Source organism: Phacochoerus africanus, unplaced genomic scaffold, assembly GCF_016906955.1.
Source record: "Phacochoerus africanus isolate WHEZ1 unplaced genomic scaffold, ROS_Pafr_v1 Scaffold_71, whole genome shotgun sequence".
NCBI lineage: Eukaryota > Metazoa > Chordata > Mammalia > Artiodactyla > Suidae > Phacochoerus > Phacochoerus africanus.
Window position 1 is genome coordinate 18,219 of NW_025927443.1, and position 18,204 is coordinate 36,422.

General features: G+C 52.4%; 1 protein-coding gene across 1 annotated transcript; it reads right to left on the bottom strand.

The window, feature by feature from the left end:
- Nucleotides 1-9,150: 9,150 nt before the first annotated feature.
- LOC125119341 (proline-rich protein 23B-like) lies at nt 9,151-10,080 on the bottom strand. Its single transcript, XM_047766179.1, has one exon. It carries the CDS (start codon nt 10,078-10,080, stop codon nt 9,151-9,153), a length of 930 nt encoding a protein of 309 aa, XP_047622135.1.
- Nucleotides 10,081-18,204: the final 8,124 nt, after the last annotated feature.

The following is an 18,204-nucleotide window of genomic DNA, read 5'->3' on the forward strand; positions in this document are numbered from 1 at the left end:
TAACCACTGTGCCACAATGGTTTAGATTAAAGGAAACCACTCACTTTAGATTTAAGGAAACACACAGGCTGAAAATCAAGGGGTAGGAAACATATCCCTTGCTAGTGGTAAGCCAAAAACAGCAGGGTAGCTATACCTAAGTCAGAAAAATAATTTTTGAAGCAAAAACTGTCATAAGAGACAAAGAAGGACACCATATAATGATAAAAAATTCAACTGAACAGAAAGATATAACTCTTATAAATATATATGCACCCAGCATCAAAACACCTAAATATATAAACATTGATAAAACTGAAGGGAGAAATAATTAATAAAACAATAATAGTAAAAGACTTCAATATCTTATTCTCTATAACAGATAAATCATTCAGTCTGAAAAATAATAAGAATGCAGCATAAATAAACAACACTATAGACCAAATAAACCTAACAGATATAAACAGAACTTTCCATCCAACAGCTGAGAAATATATATCCTTCCTAAAGACACATGCAACAGTCTCTCCAATAGACCACATCTTAGGTCACAAAACAAATCTTAAGAAATTTAAGAAAACTAAAATCACTCCAAGTTTCTTTCCAACCATGATGAATTGAAATCAATAAGGATAGGAAGTGGGAAAATTTACAAATATGTGGAAACAAAACTAAACACTCAAATATTTTGTTAAAAAGGAAATCAAAATTTAATTTTTAAAATATATGAAGGCAAATGAAAACAAAAACATATTGTTTTAAAAACAAAAACATATCAATATACCAAAAATTATGGAATGCAGCAAAAGCACTAAGAGTCAAGTTTATAGTAATAAACACCTGTATCAAAAAAAAATAAACATTTCTAAGAAATAATCCTAATTTTACAATTAAAGATATAGAAAAACAAAGCCCCATATTAAGTGAAGTAAATAATAAAGATTAGAGCAAAAATAAATCAAATAGAGAACAGAAAAATATAAAAATTAGCAATACTGAGTTTTTTCAAAAATAAACAAATGCTATGGCTGTGGTGTAGGCTGGTGGCTACAGCTCTGATTAGACCCCTAGCCTGGGAACCTCCATATGCTGCAGGAGCAGCCCTAGAAAAGGCAAAAAGACAATAAATAAATTTATTTTAAAAATAAACAAAATCAACAAACCCCGAGCTTGACTAAGAAAAAAGAGAGAAGATTCATATAAATAAAATTATAAATGAAAGACATTACAATAGATACTTTAGAAATTAAAAAGAATCTTAGACTATTGTGAAAAATTATACATGAACAAATTGCATAACCTAGAAGATATGGAAAAATTCCTACAAATGCACAACTTAACAGAACTGAATCAAGAAGAAACAGAAGCCATGAACAGACCAATTACAAATAAGGATATTGGATAAATAATCAAACACCCCCAACAAAGAAATGCCCAGAACTAGATGGCTTCATTGGTGGATTTTATGAAACATTCAAAAAATAATCATCACCAATTCTTCTTAAATGAAGATAAAAGATAAAAGAGCACTTTCAATCTAATTGTATGAATTTAGTATCACCCTGATACAAAAGCCAAAGATACCACAGGAAAACTGCATTTCAATATCCCTGATGGACACAGATGCAAAGATACTCAATAAAACACTAGCAAAGCAAATTCAACAACATGTTTAAAGGATTATATACCATGACTAATGGGATTTATACCTGGGATGCAAAAATAGCTCAATATATTTAAATCAATTAATGTGATCCACCTCATTAACAGATGAAAGATAAAAACCAGGTAATCATCTCAATAAATGCAGAAAAGCATTTGAAAAATTTCAACATCCATTCATGGTAAAAAAATCTCAAGATTTCCATGATGGTTCAGTGGGTTACAGATCCAACATTGTCAATGCTGTGGCTCAGGTGACAGCTTTGGTGCAGGTTTGATCCCTGGCCCCAAAACTTCTGTGTGCTGTGAGTGCAGCCAAAAAAAAAATCTCAACAGTATAGATATAGAAGCAACTTACACTACCACAGTAAAGACTACATATAAAAAACCCACAGCTAACTTCACAGGCAATGGAGGAAAACTGAAGGCTTTTCTTGGAAGATCCCACACAAGACAAGGATGCCTACATTCAACCAATTCTCTTCAACATAGCTGGAAGTACTGGCCAGAGCAATTAAACAAGAAAAAAGAAGTAAAAGACATTCAAATCAGAAAGGAGAAGTAAAATTATCACTATCTGTATATGATCATATGGGTAGAAAACACTAGAGACTCAACAATAACAACAAAAAAACTGTTAGCAATAATAAAAAAATTCATTACAGTTGAAAGATACAAAATCAAGGTACGAAAAAAAGTGACATTTCTATACACCAATTAAAAAGTATCTGATAGGAAATTAAGAAAACAATCCCATTTATAATGGAAACAAAAAATAAAATACCGATGAATAAATGTAACCAAAGAGATGAAAGACTTGTACACTGAAAATTATAAAACATTGATGATGAAATTAAAGAACAGAGATAAATGGAAAGACATTCCATCCTCATGTATGGGAAGAATTAACATTGCTAAACCATCCATATCACCCAAAATAATCTACAGATTCAATGGCATCCCTAACAAAATCTCAAGAACATTCTTTATGAAAAGAGAAAACCAATCCTAAAATTCCTATGAGGTCACAAAAGACCTCAAATAGCCAGAGCAATCTTGGGCAAACAAAAAGTTGGAGGTGTTGTAATTTTCTGATTCCAAAATATATTTTAAAATCTACAGTTATCAAAGCAGTATGGTACTTGCATAAAAACAGGCACATAGACGAAAGAGAACAGAGAGCAACACATTCACATATTTAGAGTTAACTGATCTTCACAAAAGATCCCAAGAATATATGTCTTTTGTCTCCTTGATAAAGCTTATAAGTACTTTTATTTTTTTTGATGCTATTGTAATGAATCGTGTTTTTATTACTCAATGAGTTTATTATATTTATAGTTGTACAATGATCATCACAATCCAATTTTACAGGATTTCCATCCCACAAACCCAGCACATCCTCCCACCCCCCCAAACTGTTGCCTTTGGAAACCATAAGTTTTTCAAAGTCTGTGAGTCAGTGTCTGCTCTGCAACGTTCATTGTGTCCATTTTTTAGATTCCACATGTCAGTGAAAGCATTTGATGTTGGTGTCTCACAGTCTGACTGACTTCACTCAGCATGACAATTTCTAAGTCGATCCATGTTGCTAAAAATGCCAGAGTTTCATTCCTTTTAATGGCTGAGTAATATTCCCTTGTGTATATGTACCACATCTTCTCGATCCACTCCTCTGTCAATGGACATTTAGGTTGTTTCCATTGTCTTGGCTATTCAAAATAGTGCTGCAAGGAACATTGGAGTATATGTATCTTTTCGAGCCATGGTTTTCTCTGGATAGATGCCCAGGAGTGGGATTGCTGGGTCAAATGGTAGTTCCATTTTCAGTTTTCTGAGGAATATCTATACTGTTTTCCACAGTGGTTGCACCAATGTACATTCGCACCAACAGTGTACTAGGGTTCCTTTTTATCCACACCCTCTCCAGCACTTATTGTTTGTAGACTTTTTGATGATGGCCATTCTGTCTGGTGTAGGGTGGTACCTCATAGTGGTTTTGATTTGCATTTCTCATTTGATGAGTGATGTTGAACATCTATTCATGTGTTTTTTGGCCACCTGTAAGTATTCTTTGGAGAATTGTCTGTTTAGATCTTCTGCCCATTTTTTGATGGGGTTGTTTTTTTTTTCTGGTATTGAGCTATAAGAGGTGTTTACAAATTTTGGAGATTAATCCCTTGTCAGTTGATTCATTTGCAAAGATTTTCTCCCATTCTCTGGGTTGTCTTTTTGGGTTGTTTAGGGTTTCCTTTGCTGTGCAGAAACTTTGAAGTTTAATTAAGTCCCATTTGTTTCTTTTTGTTTTTACTGTCATTACTCTAAGAGGTGGATCTGAGAAGATGTTGCTGTGGTTTATGTCAGAGAGTGTTTGGCCTATGTTTTCCTCTAAGAGTTTTATAGTATCTGGTCTTCTATCTAGGTCTTTAATCCATTTGGAGTTTATTTTTGTGTATGGTGTTAGGGAGTGTTCTAATTTCATTCTTTTCCATGTGGCTGTCCAGTTTTCCCAGCACCACTTATTGAACAGGCTGTCTTTTCTCCATTATATATTCTTGCTCCTTTGTCATAGATTAGTTGATTGTAGGTGTGTGGGTTGAATTCTGGGCTTTCTATCCTGTTCCACTGATCGATATGTCTATCTTTGTGCCAGTACCATATGGTTTTGATGACTGTTGCTTTATAGTATAGTCTGAAGCCAGGGAGCCTGATTCCTCCAGCTCCATTTTTCTTTTTCAGGAAGTCTTTGGCTAGTCTGGGTCTTTTGTGCTTCCAAACAAACTTTAAAATATTTTGTTTGAGTTCTGTGAAGAATGTCCTTGGTAATTTGATAGGGATTGCATTGAATCTGTAGATTGCCTTGGGTAGTATAGTCATTTTGACAAAATTGACTCTTCCAATCCAAGAGCATGGGATGTCTTTCCATCTATTTGTGTCATCTTTGATTTCCTTCATCAGTGTCTTATAGTTTTCAGAGTACAGGTCTTTTGTCTCTTTAGGTAGGTTTGCTCCTAGGTATTTTATTCTTTTAGATGTGATGGTAAATGGAATTGCTTCCCTAATTTCTCTTTCTGATCTTTCATTGTTAGTGTATAGAAATGCCGTCAATTTCTGTGTATTAATTTTGTATCCTGTGGCTTTGCCACATTCATGGGTGAGCTCTAACAGTTTCTGGTAGCATCTTTAGGATTTTCTAGGTATAGTATCATGTCATCTGCAAATAGTGATAGTTTTACTTCTTCCTTTCCAATTTGGATTCCTTTCATCTCTTTTACTTCTCTGATTGCTGTGGCTATCACTTCCAAAACTATGTTGAAGAGTAGTGGTGAGAGTAGACATCCTTGTCTTGTTCCTGATCTCAGTGGAAATTCTTTCAGCTTTTCACCATTGAGAATGATGTTAGTTGTGGGTTTGTCATAATGAATCATGTTTTTAAAAAAGATTTCCTCACTAATATTGATTTAAGAAAGTAACCCACTTGTCTATATCACTGCAAATAGCTTCTTGAGAAATTTAGCTATATAAATTTGAAATCACTTGGTCACAGCTAACATTTCTCTTTAGAGCAACACAGATAATCTGAGTGAAAAGAACAATCATATTTTTAAAAAATTTCCTTTTCGTGGCTAATCCTAAATGTGATATCATGGCAGCTTGAATCCCTTCAGAGATTTATGGAAACTAAACGTTTGGTAAGGTTATTTGTTTGGCATAATTATCTGTTAAAGTATCTCCTTTAGTTTCCGTGTTGTATTTTTATGAATGGGATTCAACCTTTACTGTAGCCACCTCAAAGAAGTAGAAGTGCATATAAAATTTCCATACCTTGTCTACTTTTGAGGGGATTCTACCCAAGACAAGAAAATTTCTTTGTTTCCAAAGTCACCCAAAGTCATGCAATGGACCAAAATCACACCTGCTATATGCTTAATCCTTGGTCTGGCTGGTAGACAAGCTGTAGCAAGTGCAATCAATTCTGTTATCTGGGCTGATTTCACCTGAGGTAGAAGACCACATACTAAAGGAGAGGTTAGATTACTAGTAAAATATTCAGCTTGATCATTTCCAGTTTCAGTTTTGAGGTATGACCCATCAACAAATAATAACACGTCAGGGCCTCAGGGGGAGTCTCTAGTAAATCTGAGTGAGGTACAAAGAGTTTTCTAACTACAGTAAGAAAATCATGAGGCTCCCCTTCTTTTGTTAGAGACTAAAAAGGCAGAATCCAAGGTGTTGTAGCGAAAAATGGTAAGTGACAGGGAGAGGGTGATAGAATCTCATAAGATAAAATGGGCTGGTTGAAAAGTGTGTGTTCTGTCATTAGTAATGTCTGAACTGGATGAGGAACCATTAAATCAAGTGAGGAGGCTAGAACTGGCTCAGTAGAAGCATGGACAAATTTTGCAGTGACAGCTATTGCCATTAAGTCAAAGAAAACAACCCTTTCTAAAAGGGCCAAGGTTGAGGATATGGTAAGAGATGTTTTTTTATTACCTGGTTGTTTTTAGAGGTTGAGGTAGTAGATGAATATTGAACTGGACATTTCAGTGATGTATGCAACTTGCCTATGAAAGATTTCTTCTTAAAAAATCCACAATTTTATATATCAAGTAGTTTCCTTTAAATTGTGAGGATATCAAACTTTCAAAATATATACTCATCAAAAAACTTACCTTGGAAGTTACATTTTCAAACACATACATATTTATCTTTAGGACAATTTCATGTTTCAGAAAAACTGCTGAAACACAGTACCATATATCTTGCCTCTAACACAGGAATTCCTGTTAACATCATGCGTAACTATTGTACACTGCTTACAACTGATAAACTAATAATGTTACATGATAAATAACATTCATAATTACATTAAGGTTAACACTTTGTAGTGGATAATTCAATGGATTTTGACAAATGCATGATATCATGCACACCTATATATCATAGGGTAGTCTACGCTGCCTAGAAGTAACTTGTGCTCAAACTTGTCGACTCAGACCTCATAACCACTGGAAAACACGGATCTTAGTACAGTCTTTGCAATTTATCTTTTGCAGAATGCTACAAAGTTGGATTCACACACTATAAATCTGGTCACCACAAGTCTGAAGGATAGGCTCCAGTACAGCTGTGGGGCCAGCTGCCTATTCCCTCAACCAAAAAAGGCACCTGAACAGCATGGCAAATGGGGAGTAGGGTTGGATCCTGCACCCTCAGACTGGGGTGTCTGCAACAGATGAGGCAAGCAGCAGGGAATCAGAAAAGGACTGGGAAAAATGAAGCAAGTCCTCAGAGCTCTAGGGCTGCCTCTCTGGAGTCTTGCATTCCAACATTCTAAAGTTGCAGAGTACTGCAATTTACCCCATCATAACAGAAGCCCATCTCTTGGCACACCTAAAGTGCAAAGTCAGAAAAATGTAACTGGGAACCATGGGAGAAGGAAAGAAAGAAAGGAAGAAAGAAAGAAGAAAGAAAGAAAGAAAGAAAGAAAGAAAGAAAGAAAGAAAGAAAGAAAGAAAGGGAAAGAAGGAAGGAAGGAAGGAGAGAAATAAAGAAAGAAAAAGAATGAGAGAAAGAAAAGTAAGGAGAGAAAGAAAACAAGCAGGCAGGCATACAAAAAAAGAAAGACACAGACGGGGGGAGGGAGGATGGAAAGAAGACCACAAATGGAAGGCTCCAAATCATCCCAGGCTCGGCCCCATAGAACTTAAAGAAACTTAGGGGACAAAGAATGACAGAAAGGAATACCAGACGGGGGCAGTGGGCGTTGTAGGACGCTGGGGTGGGAAGGTAACTACAGAAATATATTCAGAGGCTTCAAAAAACATAATATCTCCAATAACACCAAAACTCCACACATTAGGAGTATATTTTCAGAAAGCTTAACAGATGATCCAATCCTCATGAAGAGGGAGGAACCAATTTGAATTGGAGTCCCGGAGAAGCAGAGCAGGGTCTGAAACATCAGGATCGTCTAAGGAAGAAGCAGTAGCGCATTGCATCTGAGCATCAGATGCTTGGAGGATGATGTCTCCTGGGTGGATCCCCAGAGCACTAGGGGAAGTACTGACTCAGGGTCTTCTCTAGTGTGAATACGGTAAAACACACAACACTGCTATTGCACCAGTAAAAAAGTGACCACAGGCAAAGTCAACTCCAGGTGCATGAAAAAATAAAAAGTGAGGTGCAGAAAGAAACCACACAGGCCAGGCACTAGCAACAAAGCTTTGCAGGGAAATAACACAACTTACAAGGGGAAGGGCTCGAACTCTTTCAGCAAAAGAAATGAAAGCTTTTCCAACACCAAGACTTATATCTACAATGATGAACATCAAAAAGAGCCATTTTGCGAATTGCACTGCAAGGCAGGGATATCCACACAAAAAGGAAGGAAAGAAAAGAAACAGACCAAGGAAACAAAGAAAAAAAATTAAGCTCAATTAAGGAATGTGAACTTCCTTTTACCAATCAAACAAGGGAATCTGACGAAGGCCATTGAAGGCATGAAGCCACGCTGTGCGATGGGATACCCCATCCACCTAAGAACTCCCTGTGTCTACATGCCAGTCCCGATGGACGACACACATGTGCGATGCTGAGGAGGAGACCAACACAGCACCTGGACAACCACAGCCTTTTGCGCCACAGGAGAATTTTATTCACAGGCACATGAGAGGAAACGGAGGGGATACCGTTGGTTCCGGGGATGGGGACAAGGGAGGCTCCTTAAATTAAAAGCCAAAAACACAACCCACAAACCCAGCAACAGCGTCCAACCACGTGCCAGGCTCATGATCCTGGTCCCTCACTCTCCGATGTGCATCCAGCACCCATTCGCCCCCATTCAGCTGGGGCTTAGATCCCCACAGAGGGGCTAGAGTGGCCATGTGGCAAAGGTCGGTCGAGACGGGGAGAGACAGTTGTCACAAACTAGCAGGGACACTGGGGCCAAAACCTTGCACACAAAAGAAATTCAGCAACTACTCTATGAAGGCAGGGGGAGGTTGGTTGGAATTGGGGGCGGGGGGTGGGAGTTGGAAACAGATGCCCTCTCTATGTGGGCCTTTTCCGGGGGGGGGGGGTTGGGGACAGGGGTGGGGGGGAGGAAGGCGGCCTGGAAAGGATGGCTTTTCAGGGAAATGGAAGTGCTGGCACGAAGGTTGGAAGGAAAATCCACTGCGGCGTTGGGTGGGCGTAGAGGCGCCTTTGGGCCCCTCCCAAGAGAAAACCGAAGCAGCAGTCTGGATATCTGAAAGGCCACTGGAATTGGAGAGGCTCTTCTTTGCCCAGGTGATCGTCCTTCCCCGTTGGAGTCAGCCACCGAGGCACACTTGCGTACGGCAGCCGTGCATCCCGAACCCATCGGTCCTGTGTGACGCCTGTCCGGTGAGCCATGTACACACACAGAGGGTATCGGGGAGACTCGGAGCAGGTCCCCAGGCTGGTGGCAGGCCAGGAGTGGCGGGGGGAGGGGGGGTGGGAGGCGGAGGCGGCGAGGCAGGAGGCAGTTCAGTCCAGGATCAGGCGTCTCCTGGCCTTGCGCAGAGGACCCTGAGGGCGTGGGGGGCGCCCCTGGGGACCTGGACAAGGAGATGCGGGGAGACACTGGAGCGGTGCCTCGTGGTCGTCCTCAGAGACATCACGCAAGGGGGCCAGAAGGTGCAAGTCCAGCTTGGAGTGGTGGTGAGGAGAGCGCCTCTGGGGACTAGGGTGGACAGCGTGGGGCCAGGGCTCCGGGTTGAAGCCCTGTGGGTCCTCATCCTCGGCGTCCACGAGGTCGTCTTCGTCGTCGGAGACATCGCAGACATCGCTGGGGCCGGACACCCAGGCGGCGAGGCCGGCAGCGGGGGATGGGGGGGCGGCAGCCGCGGGGCTCCAAGGCCCAGGGACCCAGCCAGACGCTTCATGCAGGGCAGGCGCCTGGAACTGGGCGGCCGCGTCCTCCACCTCCTGGGCCTCTGCTTGGATGACGACCTCTGGGACAGCCACGCAGAAGAATCCCTCCCCCAGGGCCAGGGCCTCCCCCGGGGCGCTCAGGAAAGCGCCCGGTGGCAGGCCTGGGCCCCAGGCGCCTTCAGCGCCCGAGCCCAGGAGGGCCTCGGGGACCAGCACCAGGAGGCGATCGCCGACAGACACTTGCCGCGCGGCCGTGGGCTCGGGCTCCAGCAGCAGGTCGACGTCGCCCAGGGCCAGGTACAGGGCACAGCCGGCCGCCAGGCCCACCACGGAGGGGAGCGCGGCCGCGGCGGCGCAGGCCGCGGGCTCCGCTTCTTGGTGCAGCCGCGGCGACGCCTCGGACTCGGACTCGGACTCGGACTCGGACTCGGGTCCCGAGGGCTCGCCGGGTCGGCGCCGCTTGGCAGGGCCGGGTCCTCCGGGCTCTGGTCCCCACCGGCCCGCAGGGTCGGCGGCGCTGCGGCTGCGGGGCCGCCTGCCCATCCCTTCGACCAAACCGAAGGCGCCTCCGGGGCCTGGCACAGGGCGGCGACAGGCTCGGTCCTGCACGCCCGGACGGGTCTCGGCGGCGACAGGCGAAGCAAGCGGCGAACCGCGAGTCCTCGGAGCTCCGGGGCCGCCCCCTCGGCACTCCTGCCGTCCAGGCTGCTAGGGGCCCTGAAGCCCGCCGCTCGGCCCGCACCCGCAGGCCAGGGCCAGACACCTTGCAAGTGAGGCCGGCGCCGCCCCAGGGCTGCAATAAATACCTCCTCGCGCCAGGTCCCGCCTCCTCCGAGGCTCCGCCCAGTAGACCTCGCGGTACCTGAGGTGCCCCAGAGCCCTGGCGCTGGCTCCTCCCGGGGCGGGGGGGGGGGGGGGGGGGGGGGGGGGGGCTGATGGGGCGGTTGGAGGAACCTGGACCGGGTGCCAGCTTCCTGGAACTGCAGGGGACGACGACTTTGTGGGGCCTCCTGAGCACCCACCGGACACCACCCTCCCTCCCGACGCCCCCACTCCCCCCCCCCCCCCCCGGACGCTCCTACCCCTCTAGGGCTAGGCTCCCAGGGTCGAGGTCGCCGCTCTCTTTCGGGCGCTCTGGGAGTTGACCTCAAGGGCGGAGAGCCTTCTGCCAAGAACCCAATCAAGGGCGGGTCCCAGGGAGATGGCCGGCCCCTCTGCGCCCCGCACCCCCCCCCACCCCACCCCCCCCCACCCCCGCCCCGAGCAAGCACCCCCCTCCCCGCCGCCATCCCGGGGCCTGCCGCCTCTCTGGCCCTAGGCTGCGAGGCCCTGCCCCCAAGTGTCCCGGGCTCTGCCCTTTGGGTCCCAAAGAGGGCACGAGTCTGGGATGGCATCCTGAAGCCCCTCTCTGCCCGGGCTGACCATGACGCTCAGACCCTCCCAGCGGCGGCGTGCAAAGGGAACGCCCCGGGGGGAATTCAGGGTCCCCAGGGCAGCGGCTGCACGCTCCACTTAGAGACCTCTCAGGCCAGCTCCAAGGTCCCTGCTGTCAGACTCACAGCAACTGAACCAAGACGTCACCTTCTCCAACTGCACCCGACAGGCAGGTCTCCCTCTCCCAGCCCCCCTTTGACAGGTGAGGACAACGGCTGGCAGAAGGAGCACCCCTTTCGCCCAGGAGCCCCAAAGTAGCCGAGCTGGGTCTGAAGCGCCAGGCTCCCCCCTTGGGAGGATGGAGCGGCAGCACCCTCGGATCCCGGCACCAGCTCGGAGGCGCTGCTCTGGCGGGCGATGGATCCCGGCCGATGGATCCCCTGGCCGGACGGCCGGCCAGCCGGCCAAGGGCTGGCTCTTGCGGCTTCCCCAGGGTGAAACGGGGGTGGGGTGGGGTGGGGGGAACACCCCACGGACCCCCTGCTTTCGCACCCGGTCCTACTCGCACACGGCCCAAGTCAACTCCACGTGCGGGGAAGCCCGAAAGGTGAGAGCGAATCCCCAAGACTCCCAGGCCACACACTGGCAGGACACTCTTGGAGGCACTGCGCAGCCCTCTTTGGGGGAAGGGCTCTGGCTCCCGAGGCAAAGGCAAATGAAGCCAACACAGACACAGGGCCCCGAGGTCAACCTAAAGGCCGCCGCGCAGCAAAGGAGACCGTCGCCCCAACGAGACGCCCGCCTACCTATGACCCGACCAGCGACCAGCGGCTGAGGTCCAAACACACCAACGGCTCCCCCCGCCCCAGAGGACGACAAACAAACGACCCAATCGAGACCCAGGCAGACGTTCTGAAGACACTTCTTTGGCCCACAACAAAGACGTGCAGACGCCTACCGGGCACCGGGCACCGGGCACCGGAAAGGCTGCTCAACAGCGCTCGTCCTTAGAGGAATGCAAGTCCAATCGACGGTCACCTATCCCCTCACACCTGGCACGAGGGCTAGCCGGCCTCCAAAGGTCCACCAGGAAGCACCCTCCTAAAAGGGGGTTGGGATTCCAGACCACCCTCTCACACGCTTGCTGGGAAGGTCCACCGGAGCAGCCACGAGGCCCAACAGCATGCGGCTTTCCTCAAGGCACCAGACACAGAGACACACCTTAGGATCCAGCCATCCCACTCCTGGGCACCACTCCCCTGGGGCGCGGTGGACGAGGGGCTCAAAGCTACCCATCAGAAAACAGACCTTCAGCCGATGTGGGTGGCACCACGAGGTGACGGAGCCAAAACACGAAGCAACCCTAGTGCCCATCTACAGACGAACAGATAAAGAGGACGTGGGATACACACACACACACACACACACACGCACGCACGCACGCACGCACGCGCACGCGCACGCGCACACACAGAGCCGGTGGCGACTCAGATCTGGGCGCCGGCTGGGGCAAAGGCACTGGCTGCACCCCGGCTCTACCCCAACACGCACTGGCACATGCACACCAACACACGACACACTAATGCTCCACCACAGAGAAGACTGACTTTCTGACACTTGCGGCAAACGGGGAGGGATCTAGAGGACAGGACGCTCGGTGACCTAAGTCCGACAGAGAGAGACAAATCCTCGACGCTCCCTATATCCCTAACGGGCACACTGCGGGGCTGGGGGAGATCATGCTACAAGAGAATGCACGTGCACCACTGCGGCCGACTCCAAGCGAGGGGAAACCACCCAGTGGTTCCCAACGGGGAGAGTGGCTCCCGAGGGGGCAGGGGCCAATACGGGGAAGGGAAGGGAAGAGGAGGTTCACCACCTACGAGGCATACCACTGACCGGCAAACAGGACCTGTTGTACGGCACGAGGAAGGAGAGCCGCGACCTTGTCATACGTTGTCAGTGGACTCTACTCGGTCCAAAGCCCGAAGCGCTGGGCTCTCCACCTGAAACGTGTACCCAATGGTAAGACAGCCCTGACATCAACAGAGACCTCAGGCAATCCCTGACCCGAGAAAGCCCTTAAAGTGACTCTGCCCTCATTCCTTTTCCTCTTCCACCTTCTCCCCAGCTCCTCTGAGGGGCAGTCCAGTGGGTTACTCCCCGAAGGCCCCAAGTTTCCTGCCTTTGGCTCTGTGGCCACGTTTCCGTATGGACCCCAGTGACACACACCCACCCCACCCCCCCCCCGACCCTATTCCCACTCCCTGGCTTATGCATACCCACGAACCACTTTCCGTGCCAACGTCGAGGAGAATTTGGGAAAGCCTTTGTACCCAACCCCTCACCAACCCACCCACACTCCAAAGCTCCCATGATCAGGAAGACGGCACACACGCCCAGACACACGGCTTCGAGCTTCGAAGCGCTCCCTGCGACAGAGAGGCCCTTGCGAAATGGCAATCCTGAGAAGCCTTTCCACCGCCACCGCCACCGCCACCGCCACCGGGGCTTAGGTCGGGAACGTCCCACTCCAAGCGGCCGTTTGTTCCCCTGAGACTGCAAAGCAAGGGCTGTCCCATCAAAGAGGGATGAGAGAGAGCGAGGGAGAGGGGGGGAGAGGGGGGTGAGAGGAGAGAGGGAGAGAGGGAGAGAGGGAGAGAGGGAGAGAGGGGAGAGCAGAGAGACAGAGGACAGAGACAGAGAAGAGAGAGGGGCGGCAGGCCAGGAAACCAAAAGACTCGGGACTGTCCCGTGGGACAGATAGGGTTGCCTTTACTGGGGAGGGCGAGCGAGGGAGGGAGGGAATCTGCCCCAAGGCCATTGAAGGCATGAAGCCACGCTGTGCGATGGGATACCCCATCCACCTAAGAACTCCCTGTGTCTACATGCCAGTCCCGATGGACGACACACATGTGCGATGCTGAGGAGGAGACCAACACAGCACCTGGAACAACCACAGCCTTTTGCGCCACAGGAGGAATTTTATTCACAGGCACATGAGAGGAAACGGAGGGGATACCGTTGGTTCTGGGGATGGGGGACAAGGGAGGCTCCTTAAATTAAAAGCCAAAAACACAACCCACAAACCCAGCAACAGCGTCCAACCACGTGCCAGGCTCATGATCCTGGTCCCTCACTCTCCGATGTGCATCCAGCACCCATTCGCCCCCATTCAGCTGGGGCTTAGATCCCCACAGAGGGGCTAGAGTGGCCATGTGGCAAAGGTCGGTCGAGACGGGGAGAGACAGTTGTCACAAACTAGCAGGGACACTGGGGCCAAAACCTTGCACACCAAAGAAATTCAGCAACTACTCTATGAAGGCAGGGGGAGGTTGGTTGGAATTGGGGGCGGGGGGTGGGAGTTGGAAACAGATGCCCTCTCTATGTGGGCCTTTTCCGGGGGGGGGGGGGGGTTGGGGACAGGGGTGGGGGGGAGGAAGGCGGCCTGGAAAGGATGGCTTTTCAGGGAAATGGAAGTGCTGGCACGAAGGTTGGAAGGAAAATCCATTGCGGCGTTGGGTGGGCGTAGAGGCGCCTTTGGGCCCCTCCCAAGAGAAAACCGAAGCAGCAGTCTGGATATCTGAAAGGCCACTGGAATTGGAGAGGCTCTTCTTTGCCCAGGTGATCGTCCTTCCCCGTTTGAGGCAGCCACCGAGGCACACTTGCGTACGGCAGCCGTGCATCCCGAACCCATCGGTCCTGTGTGACGCCTGTCCGGTGAGCCATGTACACACACAGAGGGTATCGGGGAGACTCGGAGCAGGTCCCCAGGCTGGTGGCAGGCCAGGAGTGGCGGGGGGAGGGGGGGTGGGAGGCGGAGGCGGCGAGGCAGGAGGCAGTTCAGTCCAGGATCAGGCGTCTCCTGGCCTTGCGCAGAGGACCCTGAGGGCGTGGGGGGCGCCCCTGGGGACCTGGACAAGGAGATGCGGGGAGACACTGGAGCGGTGCCTCGTGGTCGTCCTCAGAGACATCACGCAAGGGGGCCAGAAGGTGCAAGTCCAGCTTGGAGTGGTGGTGAGGAGAGCGCCTCTGGGGACTAGGGTGGACAGCGTGGGGCCAGGGCTCCGGGTTGAAGCCCTGTGGGTCCTCATCCTCGGCGTCCACGAGGTCGTCGTCGGAGACATCGCAGACATCGCTGGGGCCGGACACCCAGGCGGCGAGGGCCGGCAGCGGGGGATGGGGGGGGCGGCAGCCGCGGGGCTCCAAGGCCCAGGGACCCAGCCAGACGCTTCATGCAGGGCAGGCGCCTGGCCTGGAACTGGGCGGCCGCGTCCTCCACCTCCTGGGCCTCTGCTTGGATGACGACCTCTGGGACAGCCACGCAGAAGAATCCCTCCCCCAGGGCCAGGGCCTCCCCCGGGGCGCTCAGGAAAGCGCCCGGTGGCAGGCCTGGGCCCCAGGCGCCTTCAGCGCCCGAGCCCAGGAGGGCCTCGGGGACCAGCACCAGGAGGCGATCGCCGACAGACACTTGCCGCGCGGCCGTGGGCTCGGGCTCCAGCAGCAGGTCGACGTCGCCCAGGGCCAGGTACAGGGCACAGCCGGCCGCCAGGCCCACCACGGAGGGGAGCGCGGCCGCGGCGGCGCAGGCCGCGGGCTCCGCTTCTTGGTGCAGCCGCGGCGACGCCTCGGACTCGGACTCGGACTCGGACTCGGACTCGGGTCCCGAGGGCTCGCCGGGTCGGCGCCGCTTGGCAGGGCCGGGTCCTCCGGGCTCTGGTCCCCACCGGCCCGCAGGGTCGGCGGCGCTGCGGCTGCGGGGCCGCCTGCCCATCCCTTCGACCAACCGAAGGCGCCTCCGGGGCCTGGCACAGGGCGGCGACAGGCTCGGTCCTGCACGCCCGGACGGGTCTCGGCGGCGACAGGCGAAGCAAGCGGCGAACCGCGAGTCCTCGGAGCTCCGGGGCCGCCCCCTCGGCACTCCTGCCGTCCAGGCTGCTAGGGGCCCTGAAGCCCGCCGCTCGGCCGGCCCGCACCCGCAGGCCAGGGCCAGACACCTTGCAAGTGAGGCCGGCGCCGCCCCAGGGCTGCAATAAATACCTCCTCGCGCCAGGTCCCGCCTCCTCCGAGGCTCCGCCCAGTAGACCTCGCGGTACCTGAGGTGCCCCAGAGCCCTGGCGCTGGCTCCTCCCGGGGCGGTGGGTGGGGTGGGGTGGGGTGGGGGGCTGATGGGGCGGTTGGAGGAACCTGGACCGGGTGCCAGCTTCCTGGAACTGCAGGGGACGACGACTTTGTGGGGCCTCCTGAGCACCCACCGGACACCACCCTCCCTCCCGACGCCCCCACCCCCCCCCCCCCCCCCCGACGCTCCTACCCCTCTAGGGCTAGGCTCCCAGGGTCGAGGTCGCCGCTCTCTTTCGGGCGCTCTGGGAGTTGACCTCAAGGGCGGAGAGCCTTCTGCCAAGAACCCAATCAAGGGCGGGTCCCAGGGAGATGGCCGGCCCCTCTGCGCCCCGCACCCCCCCCACACCCACCCCACCCCCCGCCCCGAGCAAGCACCCCCCTCCCCGCCGCCATCCCGGGGCCTGCCGCCTCTCTGGCCCTAGGCTGCGAGGCCCTGCCCCCAAAGTGTCCCGGGCTCTGCCCTTTGGGTCCCAAAGAGGGCACGAGTCTGGGATGGCATCCTGAAGCCCCTCTCTGCCCGGGCTGACCATGACGCTCAGACCCTCCCAGCGGCGGCGTGCAAAGGGAACGCCCCGGGGGGAATTCAGGGTCCCCAGGGCAGCGGCTGCACGCTCCACTTAGAGACCTCTCAGGCCAGCTCCAAGGTCCCTGCTGTCAGACTCACAGCAACTGAACCAAGACGTCACCTTCTCCAACTGCACCCGACAGGCACGTCTCCCTCTCCCAGCCCCCCTTTGACAGGTGAGGACAACGGCTGGCAGAAGGAGCACCCCTTTCGCCCAGGAGCCCCAAAGTAGCCGAGCTGGGTCTGAAGCGCCAGGCTCCCCCTTGGGAGGATGGAGCGGCAGCACCTCGGATCCCGGCACCAGCTCGGAGGCGCTGCTCGGCGGGCGATGGATCCCGGCCGATGGATCCCCTGGCCGGACGGCCGGCCAGCCGGCCAAGGGCTGGCTCTGCGGCTTCCCCAGGGTGAAACGGGGGTGGGGTGGGGTGGGGGGAACACCCCACGGACCCCCTGCTTTCGCACCCGGTCCTACTCGCACACGGCCCAAGTCAACTCCACGTGCGGGGAAGCCCGAAAGGTGAGAGCGAATCCCCAAGACTCCCAGGCCACACACTGGCAGGACACTCTTGGAGGCACTGCGCAGCCCTCTTTGGGGGAAGGGCTCTGGCTCCCGAGGCAAAGGCAAATGAAGCCAACACAGACACAGGGCCCCGAGGTCAACCTAAAGGCCGCCGCGCAGCAAAGGAGACCGTCGCCCCAACGAGACGCCCGCCTACCTATGACCCGACCAGCGACCAGCGGCTGAGGTCCAAACACACCAACGGCTCCCCCCGCCCCAGAGGACGACAAACAAACGACCCAATCGAGACCCAGGCAGACGTTCTGAAGACACTTCTTTGGCCCACAACAAAGACGTGCAGACGCCTACCGGGCACCGGGCACCGGAAAGGCTGCTCAACAGCGCTCGTCCTTAGAGGAATGCAAGTCCAATCGACGGTCACCTATCCCCTCACACCTGGCACGAGGGCTAGCCGGCCTCCAAAGGTCCACCAGGAAGCACCCTCCTAAAAGGGGGTTGGGATTCCAGACCACCCTCTCACACGCTTGCTGGGAAGGTCCACCGGAGCAGCCACGAGGCCCAACAGCATGCGGCTTCCTCAAGGCACCAGACACAGAGACACACCTTAGGATCCAGCCATCCCACTCCTGGGCACCACTCCCCTGGGGCGCGGTGGACGAGGGGCTCAAAGCTACCCATCAGAAAACAGACCTTCAGCCGATGTGGGTGGCACCACGAGGTGACGGAGCCAAAACACGAAGCAACCCTAGTGCCCATCTACAGACGAACAGATAAAGAGGACGTGGGATACACACACACACACACACACACACACACACGCACGCACGCACGCACGCACGCGCACGCGCACACACAGAGCCGGTGGCGACTCAGATCTGGGCGCCGGCTGGGGCAAAGGCACTGGCTGCACCCCGGCTCTACCCCAACACGCACTGGCACATGCACACCAACACACGACACACTAATGCTCCACCACAGAGAAGACTGACTTTCTGACACTTGCGGCAAACGGGGAGGGATCTAGAGGACAGGACGCTCGGTGACCTAAGTCCGACAGAGAGAGACAAATCCTCGACGCTCCCTA

Coding starts and splice junctions, on each gene's coding strand:
- LOC125119341 (XM_047766179.1), bottom strand. CDS start 10,080: ATGGGCAGGCGGCCCCGCAGCCGCAGCGCCGCCGACCCTGCGGGCCGG.